At 57.6% G+C, this 19,622-nt stretch overlaps 1 protein-coding gene across 4 annotated transcripts in view; it reads right to left on the bottom strand.

Moving 5' to 3' along the window:
* The window catches only part of EPHA8 (EPH receptor A8), a 35,999-nt gene that overhangs the window by 2,755 nt on the left and 13,622 nt on the right, over positions 1-19,622 (bottom strand). Inside the window, exons 4-14 of one of the 4 annotated variants that reach the window (XM_043445166.1) lie at positions 13,032-13,187; positions 10,252-10,587; positions 7,102-7,226; positions 6,861-7,023; positions 5,501-5,594; positions 4,029-4,096; positions 2,692-2,856; positions 2,305-2,490; positions 1,934-1,995; positions 1,165-1,374; positions 42-191 (exon numbers count right to left, since the gene is read on the bottom strand). In XM_043445166.1, coding sequence (XP_043301101.1) covers positions 42-191; positions 1,165-1,374; positions 1,934-1,995; positions 2,305-2,490; positions 2,692-2,856; positions 4,029-4,096; positions 5,501-5,594; positions 6,861-7,023; positions 7,102-7,226; positions 10,252-10,587; positions 13,032-13,187 — 1,715 coding nt within the window. The other 3 variants (XM_043445167.1, XM_043445168.1, XM_043445169.1) reach the window with 3 other exon arrangements.

Here is a 19,622-nt window from a genome sequence, read left to right as displayed (position 1 = left end):
GGCCCCGGAACGCTGCCGCCCCGCCAGGCTCCGGCACTCACGTCCCGGTTCGTCATGTTCCAGTAGGGCCGCTCCCCGTAGGCCAGCACCTCCCACATGACCACCCCGAAACTCCACACGTCGCTGGCCGAGGAGAAGGTCCGGAAGGCGATGGCCTCGGGGGCCGTCCAGCGAATGGGGATCTTGCCTCCCTGTGACGGACACACGCGTGTTGAGCACACCTCCCCAGCCTGACTGGGAGCTGAGCGCAGGGGTCCGGGCTGGGAAACTTGCAGGCTGGCTGGAGAGACACGGCCTCCACGACCTTCCACGATCACCTGTTCTGATGCGGGGGGGACCTGCACACGGAGCAGGAGTGGAGACTGAACGAGAGACAGTGGGTGGCGGGCTCGGCACCCGGGCGACCTTCAGTAAGAGCCGGTCAACAGGTTGAGGCCAAGAACCGACTCATAGGAAAAGACCCTGATGCTGGGAAAGACTGAAGGCGGGAGGAGAAGGGGACGACAGAGGAGGAGATAGTTGCATGGCATCACCAACTTGACGGACACGAGTTTGAGTAAACTCCGGGAGCTGGTGATGGACAGGGAGGCCTGGTGTGCTGCAATCCATGCGGTCGCAGAGAGTCGGACACGACTGAGTGACTGAACTGAACTGAATTGAACTGAACTGATGCCTGAACAAGTGATGAAACCCAGACGACGTGGTCTTGTATGTTTCCAGTTCCCCTTACCACCCCCTTTTTTGGTCACAAAATCCTTTCTCTAAGTAAAACCTCAGTGGGTGAGACCCTAAGGGCAGGCTCTGATTGAGGCAGAGGTGGGGGACCTCTACCCCTAAGGCAGCCCCTAAGGCCCCCTTCAAGAAGCCCAAATCCCTACAGAACACATTGTGAAAATGCTGGGGGTTTTCAGCCAAACTTTAGAGAGAGCTGCAGAGTGGATGTGTGATTCAGAGAGAAGCCAACTCTCCCCAAATCTCCCAGTGAGTGAGGGACCGTGGGGACCAGCCCTGGTGTCTCCACAACAGCACAAAGGCAGGAAAGCTTGCACCCATTTGACAGAGGGGCAAACACAGGTGCAGAGAAGAGACAGGACTTGCCCCAGGCTGGAGGCAACCCCAAAATTTCCAACCTCCCTCACGACACGTGGGGCGTGGGCTACGCACCGTGGTGGTGTAGGCAGCATCAGGGTCGTCCTCCAGCACCCGGGAGAGCCCGAAGTCGGACACCTTGCAGACCAGGTTGCCATCGACCAGTACGTTGCGAGCGGCCAGGTCGCGGTGGACATAGCCCAGGTCCGAGAGGTAGCGCATGCCAGCACCCACGCCTCTGAGCATGCCCACCAGCTGCACGATGGTGAACTGGCCGTCGTGCGTCTGCAGAGGAACGCGGCGCGGGCTTCAGGAAGGCTCCTTGAAGTTCACAAAGGGCCTCCCTGCTTAAGAAGCATGCTCATGTCGAAGGTTTGTTCTCACGTCTCGTCTACCCTCCCAGCAACCCTGAGAGGTAGGCAGGTGGGGCGTGAGGACTGGTCATCCACTTTGCCCAAGGGGAGAGGGAGACCCAGAGAGGTGTGGCCCTGTCCCTGACCACCCAACAGACACATGGTCCGGCGAAGGCTGGGAATCTCAGGGTTTCCGGCCCCTGCCCCGTGCCTCCCCGCTGGGTGGAGCCCTGGGTCCCCACAGAGGCACCGCTCTTAGCCTGCATGCAGGACAGGGCGGCAGGACCCACAGCAGAGGGGCTTTCATGTGATGGGGGGCTGAAAGGCACTTGCATGGGCTGACCCTCTTCATGCCTGGCTCCCCCTTCCCCAGGTCTGTTAGGCCCAAGCTCTGGGGATGAGGGGGTATTTGGAGGCCTCGCATGATCTCCCATCACCCAGACTGAACTTCCTTCTCCCGGCCCACATGGAAAGCAGAGCGGGGCACGCACCCTCAGGAAGGCATCCAGAGACCCGTTCTCCATGTACTCGGTCACGATCATTGCCAGACGGCCTGGAGGGGTGGGGGTGGGGGTGGGGAGGCAACAGGGAGGAAGTGGCTCTTGGTGGGATCAGGGCTGCAGGGCTGTGACCCCATGAACAAGCAGTCCCCCGCCCCACTGTGAGCTCCCAGGAGCTGGGCCAGCACCACGAGGCCCAGGGAATGTAGGGCTTTCACTAGGGTTCTGGGCTCTGGGGCCCCTTCCGTGCCAAGCCATCCGGGGACCTGAACCAGCAGGATGGGGCAGGGCAGGGTGGTGGGCAGACGGACCCCAGCAGGAGGGGCTCTGAAGGCTGAGGCTGTTGTCTGCCTGGCACCTACCACGGGTGACGACACCTTCAAGGCGGATGATATTGGGGTGGTCAAACTGACCCATGATGGACGCCTCACTCAGAAAGTCCCGCCGCTGTCTCTCCGTGTAGCCGGCTTTGAGGGCCTTGATGGCCACGGGCACGTCCCGCTGCCCCGGCATCCGCAGCCTCCCGTAGCAGACTTCCCCAGACTCGCCTGTGGACAGACCAAGTGAGGCAGGCAGGGGGTGGGCGGGGGGACCGTCTGCTCCTCCGCCTGAACTCTGCACTCGCCCCATCTTGCACACCCGTGTGCCTGGCCACGCCTGGCACCTTGGCTCCCCGCTCCCTCTGCCCAGCATGCCCTTCTCCCGGGCACCTCTGTGACGTCCCCATATGCACAAGCCCTGCAGCTCACCTGAGCCGATGATTTTCTCAATGTGGATCCGAGACGCCTCGATCTCTCGGGTGAAACCACGGCCCGTCCGGCCCGGCTCCTCGTAGGTGTGCGGTTCTGTATAGAACTTGGGCTCTGGGATCTTCCCCGGAGGGTGGTGCAGGGGCAGGAAGACGGGTGGAGGTGCTGAGGGGCCAGGAGAGGAGGCCCATCACTGGGGTCCCTGAGGACGTTCCCTCCCAGCCCTTCCCTGAGTCTGAGAAGGGTCTGAGGGTGGGATGAGAAGTGTCTTCAGGAACCTCAGGATGTGGGGGGCAAACAGCAGGCGTCCAGTAAGTGCTTGCCAAGTGAAAGCAGGGTCTCTGCAGAATGGCTCTGAGGTCTCTAGAGGATCTGGGCATTTCTAGTGAGTTCTGAGTATGTCCAACATATTTCTGGGCTCACTTTCAAGATCCGCAAGATCCTTCTCAATTGGTCAAACTAACCCAAGGTCCTTATGAAGCTCTTTCTCATTCCTAGGGTAGGAGTGTGACCAAGAGTGGTTTCATCACAGTACTGACTCGCATTGATGGAAAGTGGGTCTCTAAAAGACTGGGTTAAGAAGGATTCTGAGGCCGCATTCAGGCTCCATGGGAATCAGTACCATGACTGATTCTACCGTGGGCAAAGAAGTGGAGTGTTGAGGTAGGTATCCTCATATTTGCCTTGTTTTCTGAGGTTTCTGCAGGGTCCTGAAAAATTTCTCTGTAGCAAGGGTTCTTGTCTAAGAGTATATGACCCCTCCTCCCAAAAAAAGCCTGTGTGTGAACATATGTGTGAGTGCAGAAATCTGTGCAGTTCCCTGGGAGGATCTCTAGCTGCTGCTGCTGCTGCTAAGTCACTTCAGTCGTGTCCGACTCTGCGACCCCATAGATGGCAGCCCACCAGGCTCCCCCATCCCTGGGATTCTCCAGGCAAGAACACTGGAGTGGGTTGCCATTTCCTTCTCCAATGTGTGAAAGTGAAAAGTGAAAGGGAAATCGCTCAGTCTTGTCCAACTCTTAGCGATCCCGTGGACTGCAGCCTACCAGGCTCCTCCGTCCATGGGATTTTCCAGGCAAGAGTACTGGAGTGGGGTGCCATTGCCTTCTCCAGAAGAGAAGATCTCTAGAATCCTCTGCAAACCCAACAAAGTTGAACTGCACTGTGCCCCTGGGGGCTGGGGGCTGTGTGACCCCCCTGCTGTCTCTCTCTCCGGGGCTCTAGTCTCTTCTGTGGGCACTTTTTCCCTTCTCTCCTTTTTTCCAGCCCCAGCCCAGAACTGGCTCCTGCTGTGACCGCCCCTCTCCCATCCGGCCCCCCGGGGCTCCTGTACTCACCCTGCCCGTTCTGATAATGCATCTTCTCCTCGTCCGAGTGCTGGAAGGCCTTGCTGTAGCCGCAGTGCCTGTGGAGGGGGATGGTCCCCAGCTTCAGCCCTGACCCCTGTCACGGACATGTGCAAACTCCCCCTTTGTATTCCCCACCCCCTTTCAAGTCAGCTCTGGCCACCCCAGCCCGTGCCCTTGGGACGTCCTTGACATTCACAAACACGGCATGGGACTTCGCTGGTGGTCCAGGGGTTATGAATCAGCCTTGGAACATAGGAGATGAGGGTTCAATCCCTGACCGAGGAACTAAAGTCCCACGTGCCGCAGAGCACCTAAGTCCGTGTGCCACAACTAGAGAGTCTGTGTGCTGCAACGCAAGATCCCGCATGCCTCAACTGAACCTGATGCAGCCAAATAAATAAATATTTAAAAAATAACTTCATAAAAAACACTGTATAGTTTACACAGTTGAGTCCACTCAACCTTCACAGCAAAATCTACGGTATTCCTGGCTCAAAAGCACTCCTGACAGAGAGTCTGGGAGGTGAGGCTTCTGACGCCAACTCCGCCATGTGACTTCAACAAGCCCCTTCCCTCCCCTGGGCCTCAGTTTCTCCACCTATGGATGATCTATCCAATTCTCGCTGGGTGGGATCCGAAGCCCACCCCACCTCCCTCTGGAACCGAGTGGAAGAGTGACTAAGAGCCTGGTCTTCCGTTTTTTAACAGATCTGTGTTCTGTCCCACTTCTGACACCTATTTAGCTGAAGTGGCCTCACCTCGCTTGATCCCCAGTTTACTCACCTGCAGAATGAGGTCGGAATATATACATCCCTGGGGCATTGTTAGGATTGAATGAGATGGAGGGGGTCACGCTGCAGGGAGACCTAGTGGGACTGGCTGGTGGGTGGACACGGCGTGAGGGAAGGAGAACCAAGGATAATGGCTAGGTTTGGGGCTTGTCTCACCACCAACGGTGGTGCCACATTCTGAGACAGGGTTTGGGGAGGGGCTGGTTTGGGGGTGCTGTGTGTCTGAAACACATTCGAGTGGAGATGGGAGCGGGCAACTGGACCTCAGGGGAGAGGCCTGTGCAGATGCCACACTTGGGGGGATGTCAGGGTGAAGGTGGAATTCAAAGCTGCAGACCCTGACAAGGTCGCTGAGGAAAGGTGCAGGGTAAGCGGGTGAGAGAGGAGGGTCTGGATGGGCCGGGGTCCTCCAGCTTTCAGAAGTTGGTTAGAGAGCTGGAGATGCAGAAAGACAAGGCTGGACAGGTGGATGGAAAATGGGAGGTGGGCCTGAGTGTGGAAGGTGAGAGGGAGAAGTGTGCCAGGAAGGAGGGAAAGAACAGGTCTGTCCGTAAGGCAGCCCCGCCCCAAGCACAAAGGGTCACTGGCTCTGCGAGGGCTGGGGATAGGCAGGAGAAACAGCTCTCCAGGGGGAGGGGGAGGGGTGGCCGGGGGCCCAGGACCACCCACCTCTTCTTGCAGATGAGCAGGAGGAGAAGCACAACCAGGCCAGTGATGAGGGTCAGGCAGATCCAGACGATGGTCCGGGTGTCATAGCGGGGCCCTGTGTGGGGGAAACCAGGGTGGGGGGGTTGCCTAACCTCTTAGCCCTGGCCTCAGAGGTCTGGCAGCCTTCCTGGGGCCCGGTGGCAGCCTCCTCAGCTCTGAGCCAGCCCAGAGTCGGGACATAGGCTGCACCTGCCTCTGCCCCGACCCTCCCCTCTACAATTTGCCACTTCAACATCCAGCTTCCCAACCTGGTGCCCCCACTTCCTGGGATGGAGTGACCCGAAGAGAATCACTAGACTTCTGAGCCTCAGCCTTCTCACCTACGAGTCCAAAACCACCTGCCCTGCCTGTTACTGTAAATGACAAAGCTGGATGTACCGCACACTCCGGTCAGTTAACGCACAGCTCCTCCAGGGAGATCCCAGCAATACTGAGAGCTGTCAGACCAGAAAACTGAGGCCCAGAGAACTCAGGGAACTTACTCAAGGACACACAGCACGGAGTCAGGCAGGATTCCTACTTGGACGGTGCCAACGTGGTGTCAAACCTAAGAGCGCTTGAGACACACAAGTTCCAAGGACGTGCCAGGCAAGAGGCAGGGCGTCAACTCAGCCTTGAAAACCTGTTGTCCTAGCACTGCCCCCTGGAGGGTGATGAGTATAGGAGAAGACCCGATTGGCTGGAGATGGGGGAGGGGGGCGGCGGGCAGAGGATTCCCAGGCTTGAATGTGCTCTGGAATCACCCCCAAGGGTTTGATCCAACCGAAATTTCTGGGCCTCCAGTCCCAGGGTTTCTGATTCCAAAGATCTGGGGTGGAGCCTGAGAATGAGCATTTCTGACACTTCCCAGGGGCTGCTGTGACTGCCGATCCTGGAAGATGCTGTGGGAACCTCTGTTCTGGAGGTGGGGGGGGGGGGCGGGACACGATACTGGGGAAGGAGCAGAGAGTCTGTCTCCAGACCACTCAGGTTGAAGTCTTGCTCTGCTGGGTGACCTTGGGCAATCTGCTTTACTGCTCTGACTCTCACGTTCCTAGCCTGAAGAATGGGGAGGTGGACACCGCCAACTCCCTGCAGGGTCTCGGGGCCGATTAGAAGGTCATCCCGTCAACAAAGGGCACCATGATGGCCCTGGCTGATGGGCTGTTACGAGCTCTATCACCCGGGGTCTGAAACCTTCCTTCTCTGGGCCTCAGTTTTTTCTTTTTCACCTATAAACAGGTCAATCAGTTCCCGCACCGGCTCAGCACGTACTAGCTCCTTTCCTCTGACCCCCAAGACCCTGGCCCCGTGCCCTTGCCCTCCCCCTCCCTACACTCACGGGGTTTCCCGGTCTCCACCTCCATGGCCTGGCTGAAGCGGCCGCAGCCGGCCGAGGTGCGGGCTCGGACCTGGAACACGTAGCGGGTGCCCGGCTTGAGGCCCGAGACGGTGGCCCTGGTGGTGACCGCCTTGAGGGTGGAGTAGCTCTGCATCTCCTTGTCCTGCCCGCGGGAGAGGGGTGGTCAGCCTCGGGTCCCCCGCCTGCTGCCCTCCCCCGCTCCCGGCCCCGTGGGGGGTACCTTCTCGTAGTACTTGATCTCGTACTCCAGGATGATGCCGTTGGGCTGTTCCGGCTCCTGCCACAGCAGCGAGACGCTGGTCTGCCCTGCTCGCTCCTGGCGAATGACCACCACCTGGGACGGGGCTAGGGGGCGGAGGATGAGGGAGGGACTCGGTTAGGTCAGATGGATAGATGGGTGATGTTGGGGACTGGTCTCTGTCTGTCCCTTGCCCAGGCGTGGCCCAGGGATGCTAGCTGGGACCACACTCACCCTGCTAAGCGTCCTGCCGCTGCCCCAGGAAAACCAGCCCCTCTGCTCCTCCTCGCAAATCACCTACGGCCACCCTGGTCAGTCACGTGGGGTCAGCGTAGCCTGGCTCCCATCTAGGGTGCTGGGCTTGGCTGGACCCACATGAGGCCTGACCACCCCAACTTCCACTGCCTCCTCCTCGCTGGTCAAGCCCACCCACTGGAAGTTTGCTGGACCCCCGCCAGCCCTACCGAGCAGCCCTTCTAATCCACCTTGATGTCTGCGTTTCCATGTTGCCCCCCCTGCCCAGGGCCTCAGGGGGCGTGCAGCAGGATCTCAGGAGCGCTCGGGGAAGGACCAAGAAAGGAGAAGGGAGGGAAAGAGTCAAAGGAACTGGCGCCCTCACTGCCTGGGTTTGGAGGGCATGACCGGGGTGGCGCTGGCCACTTAGAGAAGGGACATGAGCTGACCCGCTGCCCACGTGAGCTCAAGTACCCTGGCTGCCACACTAGGTCACCATTTCACCCCCTGGCTCATTCCCTCATCCTCCCATTTCCTCCCCCCCTCCTGCATTCTGGGCAAATGCCTCTGACGTGAGCCTGACGGGAATGTCAGATGTCAACCTGGCCACAGCCAAACGGAGGGGACGGTTCTCGGAGCCGTAACCTCATCCCTCCTCCCCCCCCCCGGCTGCAGCCTTCCTGCTTCCCCGCTGCTCACCCTCCAAAGGCTGGAGGACCCCTGATAAGCAGTCCTCACTCAGGAGAGATGGAGCGGGGTGAGTAGGAAAGAGAGGAGGGTCCTGGACCAGTTGGGGGTCCTCTAGCTTTTGGAAGTTGTTAGAGCAGAGTTGTTGGCCATGAAATTAAAAGACGCTTGCTCCTCGGAAGAAAAGCTCTGACCAACCTAGACAGCATGTTAAAAAGCAGAGACATTACTTTGCCAACAAAGGTCTGTCTAGTCAAAGCTATGGTTTTTCCAGCAGTCATGTATGGATGTGAGAATTGAACCATAAAGAAGGCTGAGCACTGACGAATTGATGCTTTTGAACTGTGCTGTTGGAGAAGACTCTTGAGAGTCCCTTGGACTGCAAGGAGATCCAGCCAGTCAATTCTAAAGGAAATCAGTCCTGAATATTCATTGGAAGGACTGATGCTGAAGCTGAACTTCCAATACTTTGGCCACCTGATGTAGACAACTGACTCCTTGGAAAAGACTCTGATGCTGGTAAAGATTGAAGGTGTGAGGAGAAGGGGAAGACAGAGGATGAGCGGGTTGGATGGCATCACCGACTCGATGGACATAAGTTTGAGTAAACTCCGGGAGTTGGTGATGGACAGGGAGGCCTGGCGTGCTGTAATCCATGGGGTTGCAAAGAGTCAGACACGGCTGAGTGACTGAACTGAACTGAGAGAAGAGGGGCTGGTGGAGATGGAGGACAGGCCAGACAGGTGGATGGAAAATGTGGGGTGGGTCTGGGCATGGAAAGCAAGAGAGAAGGGGAAGGGGTGCCCACGGCAAGCTGAATTTCTAGGGACAGGTGGGCAAAGATGTCCGACTGGAAGTGCCCAAAGGTGTCCATGGAGGAGAGGACACAGGTGTATGAGCAAGACAGTTCTTTCAGGAAGCTTCCACATGAAAAGAAGTAGTCTGGTGGCTGGAAGGGCGTGTGGGTTCTTGGGAGGCTGTTCTTTTTAACAGTGGAGCCCCTGAGCGCGTGAGTAACTCCAGGTTCCCTGCTGAGCCCTTCACCCCCGACTAGCTAGTCGCCTGCCTCTGCCACCCCAGAGACACGCGGACAGAGGCAGGGCCTACTCCTTGCTGGGTCACCAGCATCGAGCTTGGCATCTGATGGGTGCTCAGATGGAATGAGGAATGAGGGTCTCTTGGGAGGATGAAGCCTTGGCCTCTGGGAGCGGGGGTGCCCTGGGCTCCAGGCTGGGAAGCCTGTTTCACTTGGGAGCGAGACAGACCTGGGTTCGAATCCTGACTCGACCACTTTTACGCGAAGACTCTGGGTGGTTCTAGACCTCAGCGTCCTCCTCGGTAACATGGTGGGAACGGAGTCGCTGGGCCAGGCCTGCGTGGTGCTGGAGGACACGCGGGCGGTGGGGTGAGGAGCCACAGGGCGCGTGGCGGGGGCCTGTTAACAGGAAAGTCACCGCAGAGGGCTCTCGCGTCAGGCTGTTGCTTGACAGGCAGGACCCACCAGAATGTGCAAAAAAAGGGGGCTACGTTCAGCCCAACGACTGGCTAGAAACAGAGAACTAAATGGCTCTTGTCCAAACTGGTGCAGCCAAACAGAGGCAGCAGCAGCCACTGTTCTGATAAATGATGATCAGAGTGACTTTATTTTTTAATGACATTTATTGAGCATGTACCACGGGCCAGGTGCTGGGCTCAGCATTTTCCTTTCCTTCACCTAAGCCTCATGACAGTAATCGCACAGGTGCTATTATTCCTACTGCACCAGGGAGGAAACAGGGAGGGGGGAAAGTTCTGGAACCCAGGCCTCAGATGGTCATGCTGGTCTACCTCGGGGCTTTCTGGATCGCTCCAACCTACAGGAGAGATTCCCAGGTGGCGCCAGTGGCAAAGAACCCGCCTGCCAGTGCAGGAGATGTAAGAGACGTGGGTTCAATCCCCGGGTTGGGAAGATCCCCTGGAGGAGGGCATGGCAACCCACTCCAGTATTCTCGCCTGGAAAAGTTCATGGACTGAGAAGCCTGGCAGGCTACAGCCCACAGGGTCGCAAAGAGCATGTGTTCTATTTTTCTAAGGGCATGAAAAGCCTGTAGCTGGGCATCCTGGTCAGGAAGACAGGGTTAGACAGGTGGGCATTTGCCCAAATGCTGACTGCAGCTCTGAGGCTGCGGAGGGCGAGGGGCTGGGGAGCTGGGGACTGGCACCTCCGCCTACCTGCCTGGTTCGTGGTGATGTTGACCACGGCGGCCCGGCGGGGCTCGGGGCTCAGGTCGGACACGCCGTTGACCGCCTCGATCCAGAAGGAGTAGTTCATGTGGGCTAGCAGGTTGGCCACCAGGAGGCTGGCCTGCACCAGGCTGGTCTGCTGGGGCACGAAGCGGGTGCCGCTCCCGCACGTCTCGCAGTGGCCCAGGGCCCAGGGGCAGCGGCGGCACACGGCGTTGTAGGTGATGTCGCTGCGGCCGCCCCGGTCCAGGGGAGGGGCCCACTCCAGGGTCACAGACGTCCCGTTCACGCTAGAGATCAGGTTCACCGGCGCCGAGGGGGGTCCTGGGGCGTACAGAAAGATAGGCAGGCCTGGTGGCTATTCATCTGGGCTGGTCTAGTCTCCCCCACCAGACCAGGGAAGGGCTGTGGTTCCCCGCGATCCCTGGGGCTCCCTCGGGATGAGGGCACACTGACTGCATCCTCTGGAAGATCCCCGAGGGCACAGGTGGTGCCTCTGCCCTCAGACTAAGGAGCGCAGTGTCAGGGTCTGGGCACGGAAGCCACCCTCCCCACACAGGACCACAGCGATCCCAGGGTCTGCTTCACAGACTTTTCATCCAGAGCGGGGGAGAGGCTGCACACAGCAGTGCCTCTGGGTGAGACGCTCCAGGCACCTGCCTCCCACACTCCACTCCTCTCTTTAAGCCCCGGCTGGACTTCATGTAAAGGACACGGAACGCCGTGGTGGAGGCAAGTGGAGCCTGCGTCCCAAGAGACCCCTCCCTCCCCACCATCCCAGGATGGGCCCCCCAGCTTGGGCAGCACAAGGACATTGAGGAAAGGGGTGGGGCTGAGGGCTGGGGGCTGGGGTAGGGTCCCGGGGGTGGGGGTTTGAACAGAGGTCGGGGGCAGTGGGTAATGGAGACGCCCAAGGCTCAGAATCTCAACTCTCAGAATCCCAAAAAGGGAATCTTAGATTTTAAGAAAACAATCTCAGAATCACAGAGAAACCTTTGAATCTGCAGGGTACGGAATGCAGAAGTCAAGCCTTTCACAAACTTAACATTCCTAGAGGGCACTACATTGTGGAACTGGGGAGAAATCGGAGTCCAGCCAGCTCAACGCAAGTGTTCATGAGTGAGAGCTGGGCTCACCAGGCCTGAGGAGCCCAGAGCAGTCACCGTGTCCCTCACCTTCCTCTCTGCACCTGCACGTGCCCCAGGGGGCAAAGGCACAGGCCTGGGAGGATCAGTGGAGGGAGGGTGTGTGTGTGTGTGTGTGTGTGTGTGTGGTATATGAGTGTGTGTGTGTATGTGTATGGTGTATGAGTACACCTCTGTGTATATGTGTGTGTGTGTGTACATGGCATATGAGTACACTTGGGGTGTGTGTGTGTATACACGGTATATGAGTACACTTGGTGTGTGTGTGTGTGGTATGTGGGTGTGTGGTATATGAGTGTGTGTGGGTGTATGTGTGTGTGTACAGTATATGAGTACACTGGGTGTGTGTGTGTGTGTGTGTGTGTGTGTGTGTGTGTATGGTATATGAGTACACCGGGTGTGTGTGTGGGTGTATGGTATATGACTGTGTGTGGGTGTGTGGTATATGAGTCTGTGTGGGTGTATGGTATATGACTGTGTGGGTGTGTAGTATATGAGTACACCTCTGTGTATATGTGTGGGTGTATATATACTTGGTATATGAGTACACCTGGGCCCTCACTGGCCTCTGCAGGGGGCCTGGGGCTGAGTGGAGATGGAGGTGGGGGGCAGGGGACACAGAGATCACGCTGGGGGTAAATTCTAGGGCAAAGCTCCTCAGCGCCGCGTCAGGCCCCCCTCACGCCATCCCAAGAGCCCAGGGTGGGCGAAGGGGGCGGGCTGAGCTGGCTGCAGCTCCTCCCAGCTGGGTTGGGGGTGACAGGCCCCCCTCGGGTGAGGGCAGAAGAGAACAGGAGGCCAGTGGGGAGCTGCATTGGCAGAAACACTGACAGCCACGCAGCCCTGCAGGCCCGGGGCCTGGGGCCCGCGGAGTGCCCCCAGGTACGGGCATGCGCACACGCTTTCTGGGCACATGTCTCCCTGGCTGGCCAGGTGTGCACGCGCTGGGCTCACAGAGCTCCATGGAGACTCAGGAGGCCACTGAAGGTATCCGGATGCACACACGTGTGTGCACTGCACACTCGGGGGCACAAGCACTTGATCAGCTCACGCCCTATGCAGGCATCTTCTGTAGAGCAGCTACTGACACAGACACGATCACTGCAGGCCTCCCAGGGCGCACACGGAGTCCGACACACAGGAGCCACACACGCTCCACAGACACAATTATGTGTCTCCCCCCCACACTAACGCAGCTCCTAGAACTCAGAGCTCCTACCAGTGGATCAGGTCATCATTGATGGGGGACGTCTTCTGATACTCGCCGTGCCTCAGGGGCAGCCCCCCCCCCCCCGCACTGCTGGCCCACCCCGGGCCCCAGGACACTGGCATGACCACTGGGTCAGAAGATGACCACAGTCACCCGGTGCTGGAAAGGGAGGAGCCCAGCTCCTGGTCTGCCCTTCGGAGCAGAGAGGATAGACCGAGGAAGAAAAGGCAAGATTTCCCTGGAGAGATAGCAGGTGACCGATGACAAGAAGCTGGGGGCCCAGAGAGGTCAAGGGCATGGTGGAAGCGTCAGAGTCACCCCGGGGCCCAGACAGATCCCTGGCCCAAGAGAGTCTCCTGTCCCCGCCTCACCCGCAGAGACCTGGCTCCCTGGGGCCACGGGGCGGTACTCACGGGTGCAGGCGGCGGACGGCGGGTCCAGTGCCGCCCGGTAGTAGCTGAGGTCGCAGCGACAGGCCTGGGCTGCAGGGGCCGCGGAGTGGCTGTGGGGAGGGCAGCGGGCGCAGAGCTGGTCCCCGGGGGCCGACTTGTAGAAGCCCAGCTCACAGGCTGTGGAGGAGAAGGTGGCCTCAGGGACGGGGCTCTCGGGCCCAGGGCTCCCCAGGGGACAGTGGAGCAGACCTTCAGCATCACCCCCTTCCTGTTCTCATCTGCAGGTGCAGGCACGGAAGCTCAGAGACGGCCGGTGACCTACACAGGGCTGCACAGCAAGGCAGGGGCGGGGAGCAGGCTGGGACCCCGACACCCGAGAGCCAGCCCCACAGTTGGCTCAGGAAGAAACCTCTCTGAACGCCCCTCATCTCCAACGCCCCCTCCCGCCCAGGCTCCCAGGCTTTGTTCTTCACAGGGCACGTACGCTCGAGTGAGACATCAGCCTTAGGGGCAGGGGTCATGGCTAAGAATCCAAGTGAGAGTGAAAGTGAAGTCGCTCATTCGTGTCTGACTCTTTGCGACCCCATGGACTGTAGCCTACCAGGCTCCTCCGTCCATGGGATTTTCCAGGCAAGAGTACTGGAGTGGGTTGCCATTTCCTTCTCCAGGAGACCTTCCCAACGCAGGGATTGAACCTGGGTCTGCTGCATTGTAGGCAGACGCTTTACCGTCTGAGCCACCAGGGAAGAATCCAAGGGGGGCCAAAAAACCCCAGGAATCGGTCCTGCGTGGGGGAGGTGCGGGACAAGAAAGCCAGCCAGGTAATGAGGGTGGGCGGGAAACATGGCTGGAAGAGACGGGTGATGAGACCAGAGGTCCCCAGACGTGGACAGACACGGAAGCATCCCTGTGAAAACACAGACCCTGGCCTCATCACCGTCACCGAGTTAGGAGAGCAAGGGGTGTGGCCTGCAAAGCTGTGTCTTACAAGTGCCCCGAGCAACGCCGACCGTCAGGGAATTGTGGGCTCCTGACACTCCCAGAACCCGTGCCACCGTCGCCATGGCTGGGAATGACGTGTCTCACATCTGACCCTCTCTCCACCCTCTGCTTCACACGCCACGAGTCTCTGCCCCCAAACAGCCCCCAGCCCCGCTGCCCCAGCCCCAGCCCACCCACCCCATTCCTTCTGCCCATTTCCAGGAGCACCTCGTCTATACCAGGCTCTGATCTGCGTGCCAGAGACACAGCCTTGAACAAGGTCTGAGTGGTCTCTGCCCTCAAGAAGCTGGCCTATTTCAAGGTGGGGAAGACTCAGTAAATGAAGCTGTAATCATTTCCAGAAGAAAATAAAGCCGAGGATGTGGTGGAGGGTAAACGGTGGGCGGAGCGACCCGCCCTGAGAACGAGTCAGCCGTGCAGGGACAGCAGATGAGTGTGCCTGGGGGCTCTCGAGGGACACTGCCGGTCCAAACCCTCGCAGGCTCCCCGTGGCCTCAACAATAAAGCCTGGCATTCAGAGCCCCCTGGAAGCCGCAATCAGTGCCGGCTCTCACGCCCCATTTTTCAGGTCTAACTAGAGGACCGGCCAGTCTCCGTAATCCGTGCCTCAGGGCCTTTGCACGTACTGTACCCTTTCTCCTTCATCTCCCTGTCGAATTCCTTCAAAACCCTTTTAACTGTGCCTTTGATGCAGCCTTTGTGGACACCACACACACACACACACACACACACACACACAGACGCGGCCACTCCCCTTTGCATCCCTGCTTAGTCTCACCACCTGCAACACTACGGCTGTGTTTTTTTCATCTGCATATCTGACTCTCTCTCCTTGAGGGCCAATGATCTCTCTGAGTAGGGCCTTATTCATCTCAGAGTTCCTAGGGTCTGGCCCAGCGTAGAGCTGTCAACACTGGTGGGTGTTTTCAAAGTGAACTAATCCTTCCATTATCTGCTCTGGGCAGAGACAGACCCCAGGAGTTCAAGAGGACCAAATGCCACCTCGACAGGCGGCTCCCAGCTCCACCTGTGGAACTGAATACTTTGAAACAGGGACCACCAGGAAACACTGGGCTATCTCTCTGCTGAGTCCTGTTTGGAAAAACTCAGGGCTTGAGAGAAGCTTCCTTTGATTTGATTGTATCTTTTGATTATAATAGCTAAACTCCAGTTAATTTGTAAAATTCTACAAACTTGGGAGGAAACCTGCAATCAGGAGACATGATGATGTCCCTAAGTTGCTTCCCAGACTCAAGAGACTGTGAAGCCAGAAGGCTGGGGAGCTGGGGAGAATGTGGTTCAGTTTTGAGACCTCTTCCCTAGCCCTTGGGGAGGCCCCTGACTGGGGGCCAGGTGCTTGGAGTTGTGGTGGGGGGCACTCTAAGCTGACATCTTGTAACCTTGCCTCCTCTTCCCGGGAGCCCCCCAGGAGGCCCAGTCCTGGGGCACAGCCCAAGAGCGTCCTTCTGAGCCCAGGAAGCAGGCAAAGGAAACAGGCTTTACACTTGCCCAGCAAATATTTATCCAATCTGTTGGTGAGCTAAATGACATTCTATCACACTGGAATCATCGGATCCACATCGATTACGGTCGTGGGAACCGCCTGCTTATTCTGTCTCTCGTCTGCTCCTTCACCCACATTTACCGAGCTTCTGCGATGGATTGGAGACAAACAAGAGCTACCGCTGCTTTCAGGGAGCTTTCTGAGCAGTGAGGGGCAGACCAGCCCACGTGCGGAGTGACATCTCCGTGTGACATGCAGCCCTGAGGAAGCACCACAGGACAGCCTTTGTGCTTGGAGACCTGGACCCTTCAGAGTTCAGCGGGTCCTCCGTCAAGAGCAGAACCTCAGGAGCAGGCTGCCTGCTGGGTTCCTTCTCTCATCCCGTCCCCTCCCTCCCCGAGGCTAAGTGCCGCTGGGCAAGTTGCTGGGCCTCAGTGTCTCCATCTGGAAAATGGGGATAAGAATAGTTCCCACCTCCAAGGGCTGCTGGGAGAATGACAGGAGTGAATACGCGTGAATTCACATCAGCACAGTGCCCGGCACTTGTTACTACCACTCTACTTGGTGGGTGTGAACACATCTGTTTGGCAGAGAGGAAACAGAAGCTCGGGGGAGCTTGCGTGCCTCGCCCCAGGCTCCCAGCTGAGCCAGGATGCAAACCCGGGTTGGGCGGAGCCTCCGGAGCCAGGGCCTTTCCCCAGCAGCCTCTTAACACCCGGCCTCAGCTTAGAGGCAGCTTTGCCATCCCGCCAGTCCACCGGTGGGTGGTTCTCTCACGCTCGGCTAATACCCATATGGCTATAAAGTGTCAAGGCTAGATTAATCCGCTCAATGAAAATAAAATAATCTTTAATAAGAATACTAATCACCAGGCCTCGGGGAGCCCGGAGACCTGGAGGCAGAGCCGGGAATTAATGGCCGAGACAGATGGAGCGGCTCTGGGCTGGGGCCCGCCGACCCAGGGCGCTTCCGGCGTCTGCGGTGCCCGGTGTCGGCCGCAGGCCAGGAGGGGCTCCCGCCCCTGCCGAGGGCACCTTGCCCAGGCCGCCTGTCAGGCCGGCAGCTGCCGGGGGCCCCGGCAACCTCTCTCCTCTCCCCCGCGAAGAGCTTGAGATTTGACAAATAAGGTGTCTGCCAGTGGCCGACCAAAGGAAATTAATTCTAAATCAGATTTTAAACACAGTCAGAAAGGCAAAGGAGCTCGTTGTTCATGCTGCCCCTTCGAAATGAGATGCTCTGATATTTATAGAAAGATGATTAGGGCCGCAGAGGGTGGCTTATACTCTGCGTCCAGGTGGCAGAAAGGACGGTGCTAGGGACTTGGGACTCTGGGTGGCGGCTGCGTTGGGCAATGTTCTGAGAGGCCCTTCCACTCTCTGGATTCGGGGTGGGGGGGTGCAGCCACGTGGGTGGCGGGGGCAAGGTCACTGGGTCAGGAATTGGGTAATGGGGAGTTTTCTGGTCAGGAGCTTGGGAGATCTGGGATTCAATCAACTACTGCTAGCTGTGTGTTCTTGGGATGGTCGCTTGGCCTCTCTGGGCCTCCCTTTCCCCACGGGAAAACTGCACTAGCTCCGCCCAGCTCTGACGTGCTTCCGTGGGTCCCTGAGGCCCGAACGCAGTCTCAGGAAGGCTTCTAAAAAGCCACGTGATTGGGCTGGTCCCTCTCCTGGGCTTTACTGTCGTCTCTGTAAAAATCGATGGCTGCCTGGCCACTCTAAGGGGAGCCACGAGGGTGAGACCGCCGAGACAGGAGCCTGACGGCTGTTGCCATGGGCCTGGCTGCTGCTGCAGCCTTCAAGCTCTGGGTCCCTTCTCCTGTCGCTAGAAAGAAGGTGGAGGGGCACTCGGGCAGGGGAGGCCAGGACCCCCTCATCCAGCCCTGTTTGCTCAGAGAGAACTGCCCGATGGAGAAGGCCAGGGCCCCATGGGTCTCCGGAGGTCCCGCTCAGGCTGGGTCCGGGGCTGCAGCTTTGAGGTCATCTCAAGTAGATCAGCAAAGGCACGCCCAGTCTGTGCCCAGCCCCTTTTCGGCCCCTCTCCTCTCAATCCGTGGGCTACCCACCAAGGAGGGAGTGGGGACGTCACAGGGCCTCTGGCCTGGGGCTCCCATTAGGCGAGCACCTCAGTTTTGCACCTGTGCTGTTTCTTCAAAGGATGTCAGCAGACACCGTACACGCCCACCGACAGGGCTGAGAAGCGTCTTTCCCCGTGTGATTTAAAACCGGCATCCTGTCCCCAAACCCCACTGCCTGCAGTGCACGATGAATTAATATTTTTATAAAACCTGTAATTATCTTGCAACTGGCATAATTATGTTGTATTGTGATTTAAATGTAAAAATCAAAACAGGCTGCAATTCCCTAACCCTGCTTTGGCATTACTTTATTATTTTTTATTAACGTGCTTGCAGTGTGAGGAAATGGGAGTGGCCTTGACTTCTCCCAGCTCTGAGGACGTCCGGCTGCTCAAGCCTTGGTGTTTCCACCAAGAGTCCTGCCCTTGACGTGCTGTAGGCCCTTGGGCAAGATGCATTCCCTCTCTGGGCTTCACTTTCCATCTCCACCAAAAAAGGAGGCTGGAGCAGTACCTCTGAGTGAGGCCCCCACCCCAAAGTCAGGAGGACCAGTCTTCCTCGAAGGGCAAGGACGCACGCTGGACAAACAAGTAGCCTGGTGTTCTCCCTGGCTCATTCCAGTGCTGGGGACAGCTGACCTTGAGCAGGTATCCACAGGCTGGCCCACCTGACTGTTACAGCTTATATAGTCCTGGTTATTAACTGCTTTAATGTTATCCCAGGGAGGCGGGAAGCAAGGCTTTGCAGAGGGTTTTGTGGACAGAGGAAGCTGTTCAGGGCTCTGGAGTGAGAAAACATGGGATCAGATCCCTACTCTGCTACTTAAGTAGAGGGGACTCAGTTTTCCCCATCTGTGAGATGGGAATACAATACCTAGCTTTGAGGACTACTGTAAGGATGAGAAGCTGTGAACTCCCTGGAGACAGGGATGCCCTGTGCCTCTATCCCCGATGCACGGATAAGTTACTGACATGATCTGTATGAAGTGCTCGTTTAAGTGCCTGGCACATAACAAACACTTGAAAACTTGTCTCTAAGAGATTTTATTATCCCCATCAGAATAAGGGGATGTTGGGAACTGGGTCTAGCAGGGAATGCAGTCAGGATGGGCCAGGGATAGGTGAAAAGCCTACAAATAGCTCAGAGCAAGACAGACCTGACTCAGGACTCATTCCACCTCTCACCAGCTGTGAGACCTAAGCAGGACATGATCTCTTGGGCTTCAGTTTCCCCATCTGTAAAATGGAATTGTAATACCTGCCTTGCTACAATAAGCCAATGAATTGATGTCCTAGGAATCTCCTTGGAAGCTTTAAAGGCAATAGGAATATTTGTTGCTACTGCTACCCAGCGGGAAGTTGAGAAGTACAGGGATGTCTGTGAAGGAACCAGGAGAGGCTGCAGGCCTGGGGAGCCTGGCAAACTAGGCCACAGAAGGTAGAACAAATCCGGAAACAGGCAAATGTCACAGAAGGTGCTTTGGAGTTTAGGGTCCAGAAGAGTGAATGTACAGCTGTCAGCAGGGTAAAAAAAGATTTAAGGGCTTCACAGATGGAACTAGTGGTAAAGAACCCACCTGCTGATGCAGGAGATATGAAAGACATTGGTTCGATCCCTAGGTCGGAAAGATCCCCTGGAGGAGGTCATGGCAACCCACTCCAGTATTCTTGCCTGGAGAATCCCATGGACAGAGGAGCCTGGCAGGCTAAAGTCTATAGGGTTGCAAAGAGTTGGACACAATGGAAGCGACTTAGCACACATGCACAAGGAAATCAGACAGCCCCAGAGAAGGGCCAGAAAGGGCCTGGTGGCTGGACAGAAGAATATGGTCCTGGAGTTCCTGGGGCAAGACAACTCCTAAAGTGGCCTGGGGTGGTCTCTGAAGCTACCTTGAACATCACCTGAAACGGTTAGCCTGTGTCCTGCTCCTGTGAGCACCAAGGGGCCTTCCTGCTGGCTAGGACAGAGGCATGGTGCTGGGAGGCCTGAGGGTCCCTTTAACTGTGGTCCCAGGGCCTGTGGAGGATAT

This window comes from Cervus canadensis, chromosome 24 (assembly GCF_019320065.1).
Source record: "Cervus canadensis isolate Bull #8, Minnesota chromosome 24, ASM1932006v1, whole genome shotgun sequence".
NCBI lineage: Eukaryota > Metazoa > Chordata > Mammalia > Artiodactyla > Cervidae > Cervus > Cervus canadensis.
Note: the sequence above shows the minus strand (reverse complement) of the source record. Positions and strands in the feature narration are given on the sequence as shown.